General features: G+C 39.7%; 1 protein-coding gene across 1 annotated transcript; it reads left to right on the top strand.

The window, feature by feature from the left end:
• The first annotated feature begins 19,332 nt into the window (after nt 1-19,332).
• On the top strand, nt 19,333-19,815 carry LOC137370143 (homeobox protein HMX3-A-like). Its single transcript, XM_068032405.1, has one exon. It carries the CDS (start codon nt 19,333-19,335, stop codon nt 19,813-19,815), a length of 483 nt encoding a protein of 160 aa, XP_067888506.1.
• Nucleotides 19,816-19,851: the final 36 nt, after the last annotated feature.

Here is a 19,851-nt window from a genome sequence, read left to right as displayed (position 1 = left end):
ATCATGGATTGACGATTAGCTAATGGAAAGAAACAAATACTGGGAATAAACTGAACGTTTTTGGGTTGGGTAACTAGCGGGGTACCACAAGGATCATTACTTGGGCCTCAGCTATTTACAATCTATATTAATGACTTAGATGAGTGGACTGAATGTAACATATCCAAGTTTGCAGACGATACAAAGTTTGGTGGGAAAGGAAGCAGTGAGGAGGATGCAAAGAAGCTGCAGAGGGATAAACTGGGCACGATCATGACAGATGGAATGCAATTTGGCAAAGTGTGAAGTTATCTACTTTGGTAGGAAAAATAAAAAAAAAGCAGAATATGTTTTGAATGGTGAGAGACTGAAATATTTGTACTCAGAGGGACCTGGGTGTCTATGTATATGAATCACAGAAAGTTAACAGGAAGGTGTAGCAAGCAATTCGGAGAGCAAATGGTATCATGGCTTTTGTTTAAAAGGGATTGGAGTATTAAAATAAAGAAGCCTTACTACACTTATATAGGGCATTGGCGAGACCACACCTGGAGTACTGTGTGCAGTTTTGGTCTCTTTACCTAAGGAAGGAAATACTTGTCCTTGAGACGGTGCAAAGAAGTTTCATTAAACTAGTTCCTGGGATGGTGGGGGGGGGGGGGGGGAAGGGGGACGTGGGGGGATTGTCATATGAGGAGAAACTGAGTAGACTAAGCCTTTATTCCCTGGAGTTTAGAAGAATGAGAGGTGATCTAATTGAAACATATAAAATTCTTAAGAGGCTTGACAGGGTAGTGCTGAGAAAATGTTTCCCTTGGCTGAGGAATCTAGAACAGGGGACCCCGGACTCAGAATAAGGGGTTGACCATTTAGGACTGTGATGAGGTGAAATTTCTTCACTCAAAGGGTTGTGAATCTTTGGAATTTTCTACCCCAGAGAGCTGTGGATATTCAGTTCTTGAGTATATTCAAGAAAGCGATAGATTTTTTGGTACTAAGGAAATTAAGGGATTTGGGGATAGTGTAGGAAGGTGGAGTTGAAATAGATGATCAACTGTGATTTTGTTGAATGGTGAACAAGATTGAAGGGCTAATTGGCCTACTCCTGTTCCTATTTCTTATGTCCATTGAACACTTCACCTTGCTCCATCTCTCACACCTCTCCTTTAAAACCCTCTTTATATATTTACATTTTTTTTTCAGGAGTGTATCTGTTATCAACATGGGCAGCATCCCAAAACCAACCTCCCAAGGACAGGAGTAAGTTCAGAAACTTGAGAGGCAGACTGCAGCTGCTATCAATCTCCAGGAACACAATAACAGGAAAGTTCCTATTGGTTTTACCCCATTGCAGAGAGAGTACAATGGAATACCGCACATGGGGGCTTCTTTGTCACAAGAGCAGAACATCACTGTTATGGCCTTTACTTTAAAATGATATGACGAAAGTGGTAGGATCGCTAGATGATTCTGAACGTTAAAATCATTCAAAGCTTTATGAGGTGACCTTTAAGGATAACAGTGATTTAAAAAAAAGCAACCATGGAACACAAATCTGCTGCCCCTGGAGTTCCAAGAGCTACAATAGGTTAACCAAAGGGGTCACTAACCTTTTTTACTTGATGTCACGCTCACGAAGGGAACAGTGATGAAAGATGAAATGAACTAGAGGAATTATGAAATAAAAGTCAATTGTTGAACTGAACTACAAAAAAGGATGCATAGGAATAAATAGGTAGTTGGGTCATAAGTCTTTGTGGGTTACATTCTTGGTTGGGAACAGAATCAAACGCCACTCGAAGTCTCCAGGTGAATTTGACGAACAGACCCGAAGAATAGGCATTCAAAGCACTTCGGTTGCAGCAGGCGTCACACAGTTCTTTCAGTAAGTCTATTTGGATTAGAAAAATTGGTAGTCTTTCAGTAGAAGCTTTACTGAGAATTCCAGCAAACACCAACAGACAACAGAGAGTCACTTCTGAGGCAAAGACCTCTTAGAGTTTGGGAAGTAAAAAAGGAATTTGCTACCTCCAACAATGCAAATATTCATTTGTGGGGTTTTTCCTTCCTTAGGCAATAGCACAGTATGTAGGGATGTAGATTTCCTTCTAAGAGAGAGAGATCCTGAGTATTTCCAGCACTTTCTGTTTTTTATTTCAGAGAACCTTCTTCAGTAAGCACATTTTGCTGGATTCCAGATCAAACTGGTTTAAGCCAAACTTTTACACACAGTCAGAAGTTACAATAACATGTGACCTCCTCGCTCTCCTGCTGTTGCCTAGGAAATGGGTGCAGCTGCTGGCACACTGTGCCCCTTGGTTTTTAAAGACACACTGTTTTTAAACAGAGTCTTAAAGGCACATTGTTTTTAAATAGAGGAGAGACAAAAACTGTGCCATGACAACACACACATATATATATATATGCACACACTTCAGGATAGATGTCCGCCTTTTTGCATTTGGACATAAAGAATTACCAGGGCGCTATGCATAGAGGAAACTTGGTTGAGGAGGATCACATGCCCATAGCAGAGTTTGACAGTTTTCTACTCATTGACTTAAATTGATGGAAAATTGGACAGGATCTGCTTAATGCATAAAATCACTGTGCCCATGCATTCCTATAAACCCAAGAGCAAGAAGAAAAATAAATTCCATATATAGTACATGAATACATTTAGTATACTATTTCATATATTTCCCATTCATTTTTTTAACTCCAATGCTTTTGAGTAAAATGACAAAGTTTAATATATTAAATTTATCTATGTGTTTTGCATATGACATATACATTTACCTTCCCTTCTTTTTCAATCCCACAAATATTTTCGTCACAACTAGTGTGTCAAGATTGGGTGTCACAGCTACTTACCATTATACTTACCTTTCAATCCTCCTAATGTTATGGGTTGTTTCTATGCCTCGAACTGTGTTTTTTCTCTATGAGGAGCTACAGGTGGATCTTATTAAGTTTATTTTTAAAGTTTACTTACCCAGCAGCTAACCTCATATCTGCTAGTTATATATTCTTCTGTCATTCACCCCACTATTATCCCTACACCTTCTCACACCACTTCTACCCATATTGTACCTGTCCTTTCACTTACTCTCCTCCTCCCAGCCCTCTAAACCACTCCTTTTGATCAACCCCACTGTTCCATCTTTACCACTCCTCCTTCATGTTCTCCTCTCAGGTTCCCAAATTTCTCACTTCTTTCTAAGGCAAATGTTGTAAGTCTTAACCTTCGAGCAAGTGGTCAGAGTGGGATGGATCCCACCATAGTGGCATTGTGGCACTTAATCTACTGTTTCTTACTCATTTAGTTCTCTTTCATATTTTAAGGATTTGGCCTTTTTTGTCTCCATTTGTGTTCTTCTGATACTTGCTAAAGGATTTTAGCAGGCAGGGTTTTTTTTTTGCATTTTCTTATTTTCTTCATACTGCCTGATGTCTAGCATTTAGATGACACTCTCCTGAACTAAATTCCAATTTTCTCATGCCACAACTATTGATAACTGCTCATACTCCAACAGAATGCTAAGAAATGTTTAATGCTGCATTTGACTACTAGTATCAGACTGCATAGTTACGTGCCAGCACAAAAATCCTCTTCCAACAACTAAAACTTAAATATTTAGAGAGTGTAGGTGGCTGAGTCCTCTTTTTAAAGAAGGCTTAAAAAGTGCAGAAGAGGTTGAAAGGCCAATTTTTAAAATTTCATTGGCAATTTTTAAACCTAGATTGTTTGCATGTAAGGGAGCCCTTATAATTTTCTGTCCATAAATGGAAAAATCAGGTGGGCTACATTAATAATGTGCCATCCTCCCCATTCAATTTTCGACTATCTGCTCTGTCCAAGCAATTACTTAACGCCCAAACACAAAAGAGGAAAATCTAACACAAGGACGCTCTGGGATCGAAACAAGGGATGAAATTCTGGAGAGCAGTGTGAACATATTATAAAATCCGAGAGTCATTTCATAGCTGGAATTCTAGAAGATAAAGCCAAGGGAAATGTAGAAAGGAAAATGTTGGGCTAATTTTTACCGGGACAGCTGAGGTGCTGCTGCCGAGGCTGAAAGAGGGACATGACCCCGCTTAGGCAGCTGGCGGGACCCAGAGAGGCAACTTCCCAGTGATGGCCAATTAAGTGGCCACTGCTGGAGCTGCATCCCTATTAAACAGCCCTAAGAGCTGCTGGCTCAATCAGAAGGCCAGCGGCTAGCAGCCTCAGAAGCGCCACCGCTAGCTGTGGCTGTTGCTAGGGCTGCACCTGCAGGACGAGGTTTCATTGATGGCTGTGCACTCTCAAAGACAGGTAAGTGGGGTGTGGAGACGCTGGGGCCAGGCAAGCAGACCCCGGTGATTGGGGCAGGGGGTTATGGTGGTCTCTGAGGGCAGGCAGCGCCATTGCTGTGGGAGTGGCCAATTCTGCCAGGCAGCCCATCTGAGGGCCCACCCCTGGAGCCTGCTGGGAAGCCGCCAGGTTGCACTGGACAGTCTCCCAATGTGGCAGTGGACCCCCCACCACTAACAAAATGCCCATGCAGATGGGAAGAGGCCCTTAATTGACCACTTAAGTGGCTCCATTAGGTTTCCAATGGGCAGCAAGTCTGCCAGCTTTCCTGCCACTGGCAAAATAGCATGGCAGCAGGAAGATGTTGCACACGTCCCCTGACACCTTCCTGTACCATCTTACCAGCCTTTCTGCCTCCTAGCCCATTGCCAAGGGGCTGGTGAAATTCTGACCACTGTTTCTTCATTTTGCGGTTATATAATTAAAAGGGTAACCCCTCCAACACAAGTACAATTTTGACATTTGTATAAATGGTAAACATTATACAATTATATGTCAGGGTGTAAACTGAAGCTTATGGTTAGAAAATTGAGAAATATATGAAAACAGAATCAATATAAAATGATTCTGGTAGCAAAATAAATCTTTAGTACCCACAAAGAATGGAATATAACAAATTCAGGGGAAGACAAAGAGAGAAAGTCAAGAAAAAAATTCAAGTTCAGAAGTTAACAAAGAAATGTTGCAGTTAAAGCCTACAGTGTATTTTGTTTTAAATTAAAATTTTATTGAAATTAGTGGAGCTGCCACACCTGCCTTTTGTGTTATCTATCCACACATAAGAAATTTACTCCCCTTGTTTGTAAAAAATGGTTTACTGAATGAATGCTTTTAAAATAAAGTCCTCCAATGATGAACATCAATGGACACTGTCTTCTATCTTTAACAAAATTTCATGAAGAAGAATTTTACTGAATGAAATCTATGTCCAAATTCATGTATGTTGACTATTCTAAAGATTACAGGCTGTGAGGTCAAAAGCTGCAGGGCCTAAAGTTATGGAATAGGGTCAAGGGTTACATAGGTCTAGAGAGAGCAATGTACTCTTACCAAAATCAACTGCTTGTAACTGCTTGGCTCTGGCTAACTTGTTTAGAGAATGTTCTTTGAGCCATGATAAAATAGGTCTTGCTTGCTCTTAGCAATGGAGTCAAGAATCCTCTCTGCAACATTCACATCATATAATGAATATCCTAACAGCAATTTAGAGGAAATAGCTGTATAAAGTATGTATTTTGTACTGTTTTGGGCAGCTATGTGACATTGATGTGGATATTTAAAGAAATAAGTGTGCAGCTTTGTAAAATGATTAATATGTGCTTCAGCAATTTGAAACGTTTGTCGATAATTAAGAAACAGCACAATTAAAATGATAAAGAAAATGCAACGGCTTATTCTAATATATTAAAGAGCTCTGTGCAATGTGTACACAACTGGTGGAATCCAGGTGATCACCAGCAGTGAATGACACTTAAAATAATTGTACGACTAAGTCCAGATTATAGAAATCAGTGAAACCTGAAGATTTATATACCTGCCACAGAGAGGTGATCACATCACATTACAGAGTTTTCAAATGGGCTGAGCTTCTGGAAAAGTTAGAAGCAAGTTTCTCTGATCACTCCACTGCAGGGCCACTGGATACCTCATTTTCATCTCCAACAATAACTGTGAACAGCTCATGGACTTCTTTGCCACTAAGATCAAGACCATTCAAACGGCTTTCTGTCCCTCTCTTTCATTAGTCCGCCAAGCCAAACTGCCTCTAATGCTACCCCTGCCCTAGCCTGAACTTGCATCTTCCTCTAATTTCTTTCCTATCTTCCCTCATGCCCTCTCTGAGCTCATCTTGCCCATGAGACCCACCTCTGCTCCCTTGAATCTACTCCCACTAAACTGTTGATCACCCAATTTCCCCTCCTGTTCCCATGTTAGCCAATATTGTTAACAGTTCTCTCTCTTCAGGTGTTGTCCCTCTCTCCTATAAATCTGCTGTCATTATCCCTCTCCTGAAAAAGCAACCCTTGATCCCACCGTTCTTTCAAACTACAGTCCTATCTCAAACCTCCCTTTCTTCTCCAAAGTCGTTGAACCTGTTGTTGTCTCTCAAATCCATTCCCATCTTTCCCGGAACTCCATGTTTGAATCGCTCCAATCAGGTTTCTACTCCTGTCACAGTACTGGAACAGTTCTTAGCAAAGTCACAAATGACATTCTATGCGACTGTGACAAAGGTAAACTTTCTGTCCTTGTCCTTCTCAACCTGTATGCAGCCTTTGACATGGTTGACACACCACCCTCCTCCAACACCTCTCCACTATCGTCCAGCTGGGTGGGACTGCACCTACCTGGTTCCATTCTTATCTTTCTAATCGGAGCCAGAGAATCAGTTGCAATGACTTCTGTTCCCACTCCTGCACTGTTACCTCTGGTGTCTTCCAAGGATCCATCCTTGGCCCCCTCCTATTTCTCATCTACATGCTCCCCTCAGTGACATCATCTGAAAGCACAGCGTTAGTTTTCACATGTATGCTGACAAAACCCAGCTCTACTTCACCACCACCTCTCTCGACTCTTCCACTGTTGCTAAACTATCAGACTACTTATCTAACATTCAATACTGGATGAGAAGAAATTTAATCCAATTAAATATTGGGAAGACTGAAGCCATTGTTTTCAGTCGCCACTCCAAACACCATTCCCTAGATACAGGTACATCCCTCTCCCTTGGTGTCACATTTGACTCAAAGTTGAACTTCTGACCTCATATTTGTGCCATCACTAAGACCGTCTATTTCCACCTCTGTAACATCACCTGACTTTGCCCCTGTCTCAGCAAATTGGCTGCTGAAACCCTCATTCATGCCTTGATTACCTCTAGGCCTGATTATTCCAAAGCATTCCTGGCTGGTCTCCCACCTTCTACCGTCTGTAAAATTGAGGACATCCAAAGCTCTGCTGTCCATATCTTAACTTGCACCAAATCTCGTTCACCTATCACCCCTGCGTTTGCTGACCTATATTGGCTCCCAGTCAAGCAATGTCTTGATTTTAAAATTTTCATCCTTGTTTTCAAATCCCTCCATGGCCTTACCCCTCCCTATCTCTGTACTCTCCTCCGGACCCACAACACTTCAAGATATCTGTGCTGCTCTAATTCTGACCTCTTGAACATACCCGATTTTAATCACTCCATCATTAGTGGCTGTGCCTTTAGTTGCCTAGTCCCTAAGTTCTGGAATAGCCTCCCTACACCTCTCCATGTCTCTACCATGCTTTCCTCCTTTAAGACACTCCTTAAAACCTACCTCTTTGACCAAACCTTTGGTCATCTCCTTATGTGGCTCGGTGTCATATTTTGTTTTATAATGCTCCTGTGAAGTTTTAATTGCATTAAAGGCACTATATATATATAAGTTGTTGTTGTTATTCTTGTGGTTCATCATGTTCATGCAGGATCCCTCAGCTTTGTCTCCAGACATGTAACCTGCTTCTGACCATCAACCAACACCACTTTGAATCAGCCGCCTTGAGGTCCAACAGTGGCACAATGAAGATTCTCCATTCCCCCATGTAAAATTCCTGCTTTCCTACTCTGACTCGAAGCTGCATGACTGAGGTAGGAAAATCAGGGGAGATTGGGGGAGGGATGGAAAGGAAATAATCATATCTGCATCCCTCTCCTGCATGTTACCATGGATTGGCACTCCAATATCCAGTGCCAATGCATCGCCTTTGGCGGAAGAAAGTAATTGTTAATGTAAATGTAAGGAGCAAAGTCATGCTTGTTATTTTTGAATATGTTCAATTAATTTTCCTCTTTGATTCCTCTACCTCATCCACTAATCATTGTCTGAGACAGTGAGCATGTGACCTGCTCCTAGGCTGCTTGTGGTACGCATAGAATCAATCTGGGCAATGCATTCTTCAGCGTTCTCTTCCTCTGAGTGGAAGTTCATGACCTCCATTCTGTACATTCCCCAGATAAAATGGCTAACATTGACAACTCGCTAAGAGGAGTTTAGGTCAGAGGTCTTGCATTATTGGATTAAAATGCCATATATGTTTATAGTCAGCAAAATAGTTAATTTTCCCACCAGTAGAAAAGCAAAACTATTCATATTAATGTCAAGAAGATAATAATTTAATAACTTTGTAAGCAGCTAAAAGCCTGTTTTATAGTTTGTTAATAAAACTAATGATAATTAACTGCTGATGTTTTGCAAGCTGTTACATGAAATATTTTCACTTGATATCCAACACATTTCATCAACATGGGGAAGCACAGCCGTGACTCATTCCTACCACCCTATGATATCTCATACAGTGCCAATGTACAGCAGGAAAATAATTCCTATTGATTTTTCAAATATCTTTAAATTCTCCACATAGCCTGTGGGAAAATATTCTCTAATAGGAAACTACCTGTCAGAATTCTGAGCAGTTATTAAGAATGTCAAGATCTCAGACGAATGGAAAAACATGTTGGGACAACTGACCTCACAATCCTTCTAAGTGGCTGTGCAGCAGTAATGATATTAGCAAGGAGCTGCCAATGAGAAACATTTTCTAACGTTTGTCAATTCCCCAAAGTTTGGGCCTACAATGGAAATCCAATGTTTAAGGCTTGCCAGTAACAAAGAATCCAGTTGTACTGTCACTTTTGCAGTTTGGATAAATAATGACATGAAAAGTTGGTTTCAGTGATCTGAAACCTGAGCACGTTATTGACAAATGGTGTGTGATTCCCTTCGTGTGGCTCTTTCATATAGGTTCAATTTCACACTGGTTGTGGTATAATTACAACCTGGCTAAAACCACAATTTAAAAGTGCCCAAGTTGTTGATTGGAATTGCCTGGAAAGTTTTAAAACTTTAGGCGTAATCTTTCCAATATTAGGACAAAACAGTTGTTCTCATGAGCAAACTGACTACTCTTCCAGGGATGTCTACCTTGCAGAAGTTCAGCTCCTGTTTTATGATACAATTTCCATTTGTCTCTTTTACCTTGTTCCTTTTTCAATGCTGTTCATCTGTAATATCTTCCTGAAGAAAGGTCTAATTTTTAAAACTTCTAAGTTCAAGACTTCTGTTTTTCCATGGATGCTGTCTAAGCTGCAGAATATTTCCACCTTTTTCTGGTTTTGTTTTCAGATTTCCAGAATTTACATTATTTTGCATTTTGATTAAAAATGAACTGTGCCTGGGGTGGAGCATGGGGGTAGGGAGGTTACGGTTGCAGGGGTGGGTGGGCGTGGTGGGGTGGTTGGGTGGAGTGGAGCTCTGTATGTAAAGCAAGCCTATGCAGAATTCTACTGTTGTTGCATTTTGGAACCAGAAAGGTTGGTCTGCAGCATAAGAAGGGTCTATTTTACAGACAGCAACACCAATTTCTCATCAGTAATCAGAGTACAACTGTAGCCAAAGACCCCTTATTATATTTACATATGAGAAAATACAAGGCACTGAATAGACATAACTGGTGAACACATTTTAATGTCATTTTAATACAACTACACCTGAATTGGAATCATGGTTATTTACAAGCAGCATACGTATGGTATTAATCTTACTCCAAATGCACATAAATACTTCACTGTGGCTCACAGTTTGGCAAATCTTTAACAAACCATTTTTAAGTTATTGTGTTCAATAAACTGCCATGAATCTTTTGAATACTGAAAACAAACAGTGGCAAAATACCATGGAAGTGGGCCCTCAGGTGCCACTCATTACCACTGAAATTCGCCCACTTAGATTTCAAAGTATGACTTATTGTGATGCACCTTACTTTTAAACATATACACAGGCCTGCATGTTTAAATGGATTTTTTTTATTCGTTCATGGGATGTGGGAACTGCTGGCTACGTCAGCATTTATTGCCCATCCCTAATTGCCTTGAGAAGGTGGTGGTGAGCTGCCTTCTTGAAATGCTGCAGTAGACTTTGTAGTGGTTTGATACAATTGCACGGCTTGCGAGGCCATTTCAGAGGGCACTTAAGAGTCAACCACATTGATGTGGGTCTGGAGTCACATGTAGGCTAGAACAAGTAAGGACAGCAGATTTCCTTCCATTATGGACATTAGTGAACCCGATGGGTTTTTACAACAATCGACAATGGTTTCATGTTCATCATTAGACTAGCTTTTAGTTCCAGATTTATTAATTGAATTCAAATTTCACCATCTGTCATGGTGGGATTTGAACCCATGTCCCCAGAGCATTAGCCAAGGCCTCTGGATTACTAGTCAAGCTGCACAATCCCTACTGAACACAATGGGCTGGAATTTGGTGAAAAAATTAATCTGTGAATGATGCACACTATTGTTAATGCATAAATTGGCCAGCAGTTTGTGATGAGGAACAGATAGCTGGTGAAGTGCAAATTGCCACAAATTGCTAGATCATTTGCGCCACTCCACCATTAGCTTTGCAAAAACAGCATCTCACCCTTAACTTTCCCCTCAGTTTCATGAAGTTGCTGCATTTGCATGTTCTTCTTCTTCTTCTTTGGCCTCCTTGTCTCGAGAGACAATGGGTAAGCGCCTAGAGGTGGTCAGTGGTGTCAGTCGCTGTGAGGCAACTATGGAGTGACCTCTCCATGGCGCATGCCTGGGCGAATGTATGGAGGTTGAGAGTTGCCCAAGCGTCAAAACCCCCCTCTCGGCCTTTCTGGTGGGGTCCAAAGGAGTGCAGAGCACGACGTTTGGCACCGGTATGGCTGCAGGAACTGCCGGAAACATGCCAAAGGTGACACATGACCGCCTACGGGGTTCCACTCCGGATTTTCTGTTAGGGTTTACTCCCTTAGCCGTGGTCTCTCCCGAGACGCCCACAAGGCAGCTGTTCATTTGACAAATAAAACAAGTTAGGGTTATACCCTCATAACCAAAAAATACTTGCTGCAGTCAGGTGGGAGTTGAACAGTGCAAACCACCCTCACCAGGTGGCCGTAACCAATTGGGGGCTTGTCTGGGATCTGAACTGCCAGACAAACGGGAAATAATTCGTGTTCGTATGTTTGTATCATGGGATATCTCTCCCTGCTGCACAAACTCCTTAGCATTAAATGTGGCCATTTCTTTTGTTCCTAGCACTGTAGAGGAAAACAGAAGAGTACAAGAAAACCTGTTTGTTTACCCTTCCACAATTTAGAGGTCAATTTGCATGTTAATTGCACATAAAACTCACAACAGAAAGTTAAGTCTGTTAATTAATAGCATAAGAACCATTTTGAGGATGTTTTAATGACTGCTTTTTCTGTGTTGCTTTGTTTTTATCTTTTACGTGCATGCAAACACACAAAAATAGAACAGCAGGACTTCTATGTTCATCAGAAATTGCCTGCTTTGAGTCGTGTAAATATTACCAAGTGTCTATCATCTGAGGCCAAATGTGATGGGTTTATTTTTCCTCCAGTAGCTTTTCCATCAACATAGTGCATACTCTCCATTCAAAATATTATTTTTAAACAAAATTAACCAAATTATTGTCAAAGTTCTGTTTAACTGGATTAATTTATTGTCTTGACTTATTCATGACTGCCAATTAACCTCTCTGGCCCAGAAAGTGAACAATTAGAAGTGTAGAGTCTCATTCCTTCAGGTAGTGAATTGTTGGAGATTTTGAATATGTCAAATTATAAAATTTTAACTAAAATGCTTATTCTTAGTCTCTGTTTCTTCTCTTGCTCTGTATTAATCCAATCTTTCCTTATTTATCTTTATTTGCATTGAATTCAGCCACTCTACTTCACCCTCTTTCTCAGTTCTTCCTCTGTTTATTTCTTAATCTTTAAGTCTCATTGATTAAAGATGTATATCCTATCATTCACCAAAATCCTAGATGCCCTGTTGTTCTTGCCAAACCTCCAGCAAGTTACAGGGCAAAACATTTTTGAGCTGAAGGATGCAGGAAAAGGTCTAACTTACCAGAAATATCATGAGATGTCATGCTCCAGCAAATTCCGGCCTAATAAGTATCACACCCAACATCATTCCAATGTTAACAGTATTGACGAGATCAATATATTCTTGATTATCAAAAATTATCCACAGTTAACTTACACACTTGAACATTCATTCTATCATTAACTCTTTATCTACAATTCAAAAAATTAACAACATTCTTGTCATTTTTTCACGGGATGTGGGTGTCGCTGGTAAGGACAGCATTTATTACCCATCCTTAATTACCGTTGAGAAGGTGGTGGTGGGCCAGCTTCTTGGATGTAACTTAATGGCTTGCTAAACCATTTCAAAGAGCAGTTAAGAGTCAATCACATTGTTGTGGGTCTGGAGTCACATATAGGCCAGACCTGTTAAGGATTTGATAGGAATGTTTTTGTATCTAAAGAAATAGGCAAGAAACTAAAAATCATTTCCATTTGGATGCAACCTTCAGAAGAGATCCAGTGACCCTCGTGGCTTAATGAGCTCTGACAACTTCCTCTGGGAAATTGGGGATGAAATGTGGCGACAAGGTCAAAAATCCCTTGGTATGAATTACAAAGCAAATATACTCACCATTATATTTCATATATTTCTCAAAGTTATCTTTTGTTATTTCTGGAGGCAGTCTACAAATATTTTAGGCTTTTAGTTTCCAGAATTATATATCTATCGTCTGACTATCTGTCTAAATGTGTAGCTTATCACAGGCATATTCAGTGCTTTTAGAAGATTCTTTCTATCATGCTGTCTCCATGAGGCCTGGCCGTTATAGTAAACATTGTTTATTTTGAATGTTTTATCAAGCTAACTCACAGTAACCTCCGAATGACCTATTTTTCCACCTGACTTTTGGTCCTTCCAGCTCTGGATATCATATCCTCCGAACAATGGTGCTATTATAATTTGCCTAAGGTCTGATATATTTCCTGCACACAGTCTCAGGGACTTGATAAGTTTTCAAATCAAAGCTTTGCCTGGCAGCAGGTTTCCCCACAAAGTAATTCTAGTACTTTCTATCCTTGTTTCAAGTTTCCAGCATCAAGTAATTTGCCTTTTATCAAGTAGATAGCCCTCACTACAGAAACTTACACGAAAGACATGGACGGCAAAAATGTGTTGTTTTTTTTTCTCTCCTTTCCAGTTGATTATTTCCCACTGTTATTATATTTTCGGTATTCACCATTCTCTGAGATTTATTTTCTCCTCAATCACATTCTACCAAAATGTCTGTCCAGTTATATACCAGAAAAAAAAATTCTCGGAGAAACAGCTGCCACAGTTCCTCACCTGACGACATAATCCCCCAAATCATTTATTAACACAAATAAAAGCAACAATGGATCAGAGCATCACAATTTTGCTCATCCCATTTTTCAGCTGCTTCAGTTGTCACGCCCCAACCTCTGGTGCACGCTGCTGCCATACTTCATGGCCCAGCCCGTCCAACCGAGGTTTAGTGTCCTGAGGCAAAGACTGCACGACAGCTCCCATGAGTTACAGCATGGTCCCGCCTCCAACAGAATACACATGCAAGGAGGGAAACTGAAGTTGGCATATAACTAAGCAACTATAATAAAACTCCCAGAAGTCGTTTCTCAGCACCAGGCTCCTGATCTCCCAGTTTCCTCTCTCCTACCCAACAGCGGCCGAAGCCCAACATTCTTTGTTTCTCTCCACCCTCAAACCCCAGTGCCTACCCCCCGCCCACCAACCGCTCCCTTCTCAATTTACTGGTCCTACTCTGTACATTTACATAAACCCAATCCCATCGTTCTCCCTTTCAATTTTAATTCTGGATCTCCCAATATCCATTCCTCAGCACCCCTCTTCGCTCAGCCTTGGATCCTGTCCTAGTTCTAAACACTTAGATAGATTTCATCCGTTTATGCTATTAAGGAATTGAGATCTTATTTTCAAAACCATAAACAAGTAAATACAAAGATAAATGTAGACTTTACAAGTAACCAAATTTTAGAGCACGACAAGGAACCATGAAAACAGCAATCACTTTAACGCAGAAGTAAACGAGACTTGCAAATGGTGAAAAACACATTTTAAAATGTATCTGGAAATACAAACAATTAAAGAAAAACGTGTTACTTTACTATTCTGTTTAACACCTTTTTAAACAAAGTATTTTTTTTCGTCCGTGAGCAACGTGAAAGCTAATGCTGTTTAAATATTAAAAAAATAAATTGGACTCTACCCTAGTGTTTTGAAATCTTTGCACTACCCAAATTTACAAAGATTTGTACAGTTACCTTACAACGTTTTTTTTAAATTTGAGAGTGGTCTGAGTGGTATTATTTGCTGCTGCAACTAAACACGAAATTATTTTTAAAATATTGAAAATACTAACGGAAATCTCTAGCTACAGCGCGCTGAATGAAAATAATGCGAATATTTGAATTTTTTTCTTTTCTTCAAGTCTGTGAATTTGAACTAAAAAGTGTATTATTGCTCATATACTTACTTAAAAATATGGCAAAAATTTCCAAACTAAATAGGTGACTATTGAAGTGACCGGAATCAGCCGAGGCCCGGTGCACCATGGCATATTGAGGTAAAGGGAACGCCAATTGTAATGAAAAGGAATATTTTGTGGTGCAATAAACGTAAGTTCCACATTTGCCTTGTGCATTGACGGTGCGTTATGCCTTTTATTTTTAAAAAAATCATCCGATGGTACCATTTCTGCAGACATATCAGCAACAACCCACAATCACCTCTGGCTATATATTACAGTATTACCGTCTTACCGAGATTGCATAACAGGGCATTTAGAGCAGAACCTGCATGCTCATATGAATAGCAACTTTAAATAGCATGTTAGCATTAGCTGCAATTTTGCAAGAGACTTCTAGCATGCTTTGAGATAAAGTAACAAAAATTTAGTAACTGCAGATCTATACGATAACTAATATATTGCCACAAATTTAAATATAAATGTGGATAAATGGAACCACCCTTCACCTCGCTGCATTTTTTGGAAAATTAAGTTACTCCACTTTACGTGTGGTTCGTTAGAGGTGGAATTGCTAAATGTAATGTCTCTTAATCTGTATTTTAGTAAATTGAAAGCCACACCCAATTACACAATAAGGCATAATTTGTGACTGCGAACATAAAACAAGTAAAAAAAAAGATAATGGATATTTTCACCGCGGCTGCGAGAGCAGCTTCAGAAACAACATTGAAACTTGTGATATATGATGTGAATAAACGACAGATACCAGTCAGTGAAAAGAAAACCCTTCAGAGACAAGGCTGGCCAATTTGGGATTTCCAGATCCTCAGATATCCCAATTTTCGTTGGTTTCATATGATAGACGAAATCCTGTTCTCTCCTTTTCCTGACAATATCGATCAGGCTTAAATATCGATTTGTAGCTGTTTTACTGAATGATGTTAAAAATTGATATTTACTTTGATACAAGTGGCACCTGACATAAGTACAACCTCAGCAGTTTTGGCAACCAATTGCTAATATTCATTTTATAATATTTTGCTAGTATCATCGATAATTATTTTCAACCAACCGCTTATGGCGCCAGCATAAATAGTTGCCGGTCTCCTTAAAGAAAAAAACGTTGAAACAGACATAAGGCAAAATGCACTTAACAATGTAAAGGTTCTTAGCTCTACCCCTGACTTTTCTTTTGGAAAATAAGCCACAAATACTTTTGCGCGCAGAGTTTCTGGGGAAAAAGACAAAATGTTGGTGGAACAATGCACGAAACAGCCACAATAAATCAACTGCACTTTAAAATGCCTTAAAATCAGAAATTGTTTTTATTGGTACACGCTAACTTAGTGGCAATAAAAAAATCACTTTCACCTTGTCACAAGGAATAGATTCAGGTCACAGGAGCAGATAGAGCACTCAGCATTCTCTGCACAACGACAGAGAAATTGCGTGACAAAAACTAGCAAAACAAGCCGCTCAGGGGTACCCAGCTATCCTCAAGGCACGCATTAAGACAAGACTCTTTCATCTTTTATGTCGCTTTTGGTTAGCTTGCATATCCTCTCTGTTGCCATGTAAGTTTAATCACATTAGATCAAATTCAGTCAAGTGGATAAATTACTGTATGAAGAATATCCCAGATATAGTGATAAGTTTAAGACTTGAAAATATATGAATTTGCACAAGAGATTTGTAAATGGCATGAAACATGTCTAAATAGAATAGACACAATAGATAGTATATATAAACAACATATATTATATATATATTCGATTTATATATGTTGATTTACATGGGGTGTAGTAGGATGTACCAGCTTGATGCACATTTCCCGCAGACTGTGGGATAAGATTCCAAGGTCGTTTTCGGCGGCAATCTAGTTTATAATAGACATTATAACAAATAAAGTTCTTACTTTTCTTTAATGCAATATATCAATATATTACGTTTTATCCATATAGTAATCTCATATATATTGTATATAAATATAATATACACAAATATACAGCATGTGCTGTAACTCGTGTTTACAGTTTGAACACATATCTCTCCCTATGCATTGCACTGCACATTTACAAGACCCAATAAAGATCTAATATAACTCCGCTCGGTCCTCTTCACATAAACACGACCGACAACATCACGAGAATTAAAATTAAAATTATATCGAACATAATCATTGTTAAAACTGCATTAATCAATTGATACCGTTCATGGTCAGGTTAAACTAATAAACAATCGAATTATATTTCCCGTGTTATAGGCCGTTTGAATAAACTGCATCAGCACTAAGAAAATATACGAAAAAGTCTGTCCGTGTTCAAATTCAGTAAAACTCACTTTAACTATTGCTAAGTAGGTTAATTAAAGTAATGACGAACAGGACTATGTAGTCAAATGAGGTTTCCAGAAATGCTTCCTGCAACCCATTCATAACACAAATCACGTCCTGATGCCGTTGTAAGACATCTGAAACTGATCAAGTTAAACACATTTTTGGCAGCTCATAATGATTAATATTTATCTTGCATTACAGTGACTGCCGAATGCTTTATAGTTATAAATCATTTCAAAGTGTCAACGTTTAAATACAAAACTGCAGTTAAATTATGCAGTTACATTCGTTTTATGAAAAAAATCACTTGAAATACATTATCATTCCGTGCAATAGCTCAATAAAACTTTTAGAAAATCAGAATTGTGTCGTATTCATACATATTTTACGTGGAAGTATTGCAATCACTCCTTTATGTAATATATTTTAATATTTATTTTTGAAAACTTGCTTATTGAGCAGTGAGTCCACATTATATGTTCATCAATCTTCGCTTAACACCCATTCTCCGAAAATGAATATAACTTACTAGGGTACCTCTATGTGTTTGCAATCGTAATTGTTGCAAATTTTCTGATTTCTTACACTGATCAAACTTGTTCGGGTTAATGTCCAAATAACCATCAGCTCAAGGTTGTGCCTTAACTTGCAGTCAAAAATCGGACAGTTACATAAAAAAAATAAAGAAGTCAGGTCTGGATTGATATCCAAACACTGGAGTGAAAGGGCGTCGTCGAATTATCGGTTTTTCTTTGTTTATTTAAAATCAGGGAGCAACATAAAAACGATAATTTTGACCATTTCCTTTCACAGGAACAATTTTGGCCAACTTATGGCCTGTTCTTTGTATAGGGATATGGAAGTGAATTGAAATTATAATCGTGCCCTTCCCTGTGTCTTCAAATATCCAAGTGCTTGTTAATCGACTAATTAAAACGTTTGCAACGCCCAATTAAAAATCATACCATTTACAATAAATGAATCACTAGAAAAACAGAAAGAAATTTTCATGAAATAAACCCTTGTTCAGATTGGTGCTGAACACTGAAACACTACTGAATTTTTTTGGAACAATTTTACATTTCCCATCTCGTTCTAACCGTGAAGGGAACATCCATTGCAATTCTAGCTGCTGTTAAAGCTATAGTCAACGGGACAATTCCAAAAAATTACCCTGCACAATTATTACTCATACTCAATCACATACGTGCTTTTATTGGTGTGAATCTAACCCATTACAAGTTGGATGCCAGACATGTTTTCAATTTTGTTGGCAAACTTGGCAACTGCAAAAATATTTTGAATTTGCACACAGCCGCGCAGAGGCGCCTTTTTTGTATTGCTGCTATTGATTCAGTGTCACTTGCTAATAGCTCACAAGCTTTTTGCCAATTCCCTCTGGCGAAACAAATAGACACCTAGAAAACTATTGTTGTATGTTAACCCAGTAACTTCACAAATCGTAAATCGATGGTTTGTACGAATATCTTTTTACCCAGTGGTCTCCCTGAGCTTCAGGCTGGGTCCACGCCGAGCTTTGTACATATTTTATGAAGTGCACCGCGTTTATATACAAAGAGAAGGCACGTAAGGCGCTGCTTGGAATGAAAGCTGTCTTGGGATGGAGCAGTCGCGGGTTGCTGAGATCTCTTCCTCCGTGCTCTTCTCCATAAATCGCATTTTAGGAGAGTCTGGGAATAGTGCAGAAAATGCAACAAGATATTCAGAGAATACCTTGCAGAATAGCATCAAAGCAAAGATCCTTGTACACTCGGGTAAGAGACAAGTACGGCTGTACTACTGAAATATATTTTGTTTCACTCTTATTTTAAGGGGGCATCTACGCACTATTTCCATAGATCCATTCGCTTCGGGGTTCCTCAGCCTCTCTTTATATCGTCCCTCCTACGCATTTAGATGCATGCGGTAGACAATCTTAACCTTATCTCCTTCAGTTTTCCTTCTCTTCTCCATTCAGCTGTCTGGCGTAGTATTGACAACCTCCTACTCCGTGCTTAGTTTCGAACAGCGGTTTAGGAAGGGCTCTGTTGGAATGATACCTGCTCGTTTTAGTGTTTGGTCTTAACGGAAGTATTCTGCAATCTTTACGTTCTGGCGAAGGGCACATATTCAGTTCAGTTCCGTAGTGGCCCTCAGTACCAATGCAGTACCGTACTATAGTAACCGTACAGTTCCATAGTAACAAGCATCACACGCTTTGTGAATATTTTAACAGTAATGGAGGAGGAGGAGGCTGAGGGTGAAAAGACTGAGCCAGCCTGCGAATCTCGAAAACAGAACAAAGAGAGGAACGTGCAGGAGAGGAAGAAGAAGGCGAGGACGGTATTCTCTCGGAATCAGGTTTTTCAGCTGCAGTCCACGTTTGACCTGAAAAGGTACCTGAGCAGCGCGGAAAGGGCTGGGCTAGCCGCCGCTCTTCAGCTAACAGAGACCCAAGTCAAGATCTGGTTTCAGAACCGACGGAATAAATGGAAGCGAGAGCTTGCCACTGAACTCGAAATTGCACAATTCGACGCCGAGCCGCAGGCTCTGGACCCCTATGAGCGGGATGGCTTTCTGCCCATCTGGGGCGACTTAATGCAACCCGCCGCCTCACTGTATGCAAATACATTTGTACCATACTACAGGGCACTACTCCCACAGGACGGCTCATTCCTGTCTTATGCCTTGTTGGACAATTATAGAATTAGGATTGTTTAATTTTATTCTAAACTTGAGTCTCACAGTAACACAAAC

The sequence above is a fragment of the Heterodontus francisci genome, chromosome 1 (assembly GCF_036365525.1).
Source record: "Heterodontus francisci isolate sHetFra1 chromosome 1, sHetFra1.hap1, whole genome shotgun sequence".
Classification (NCBI taxonomy): Eukaryota; Metazoa; Chordata; class Chondrichthyes; order Heterodontiformes; family Heterodontidae; genus Heterodontus; species Heterodontus francisci.
This window is presented reverse-complemented; position numbering and strand designations above follow the sequence as displayed.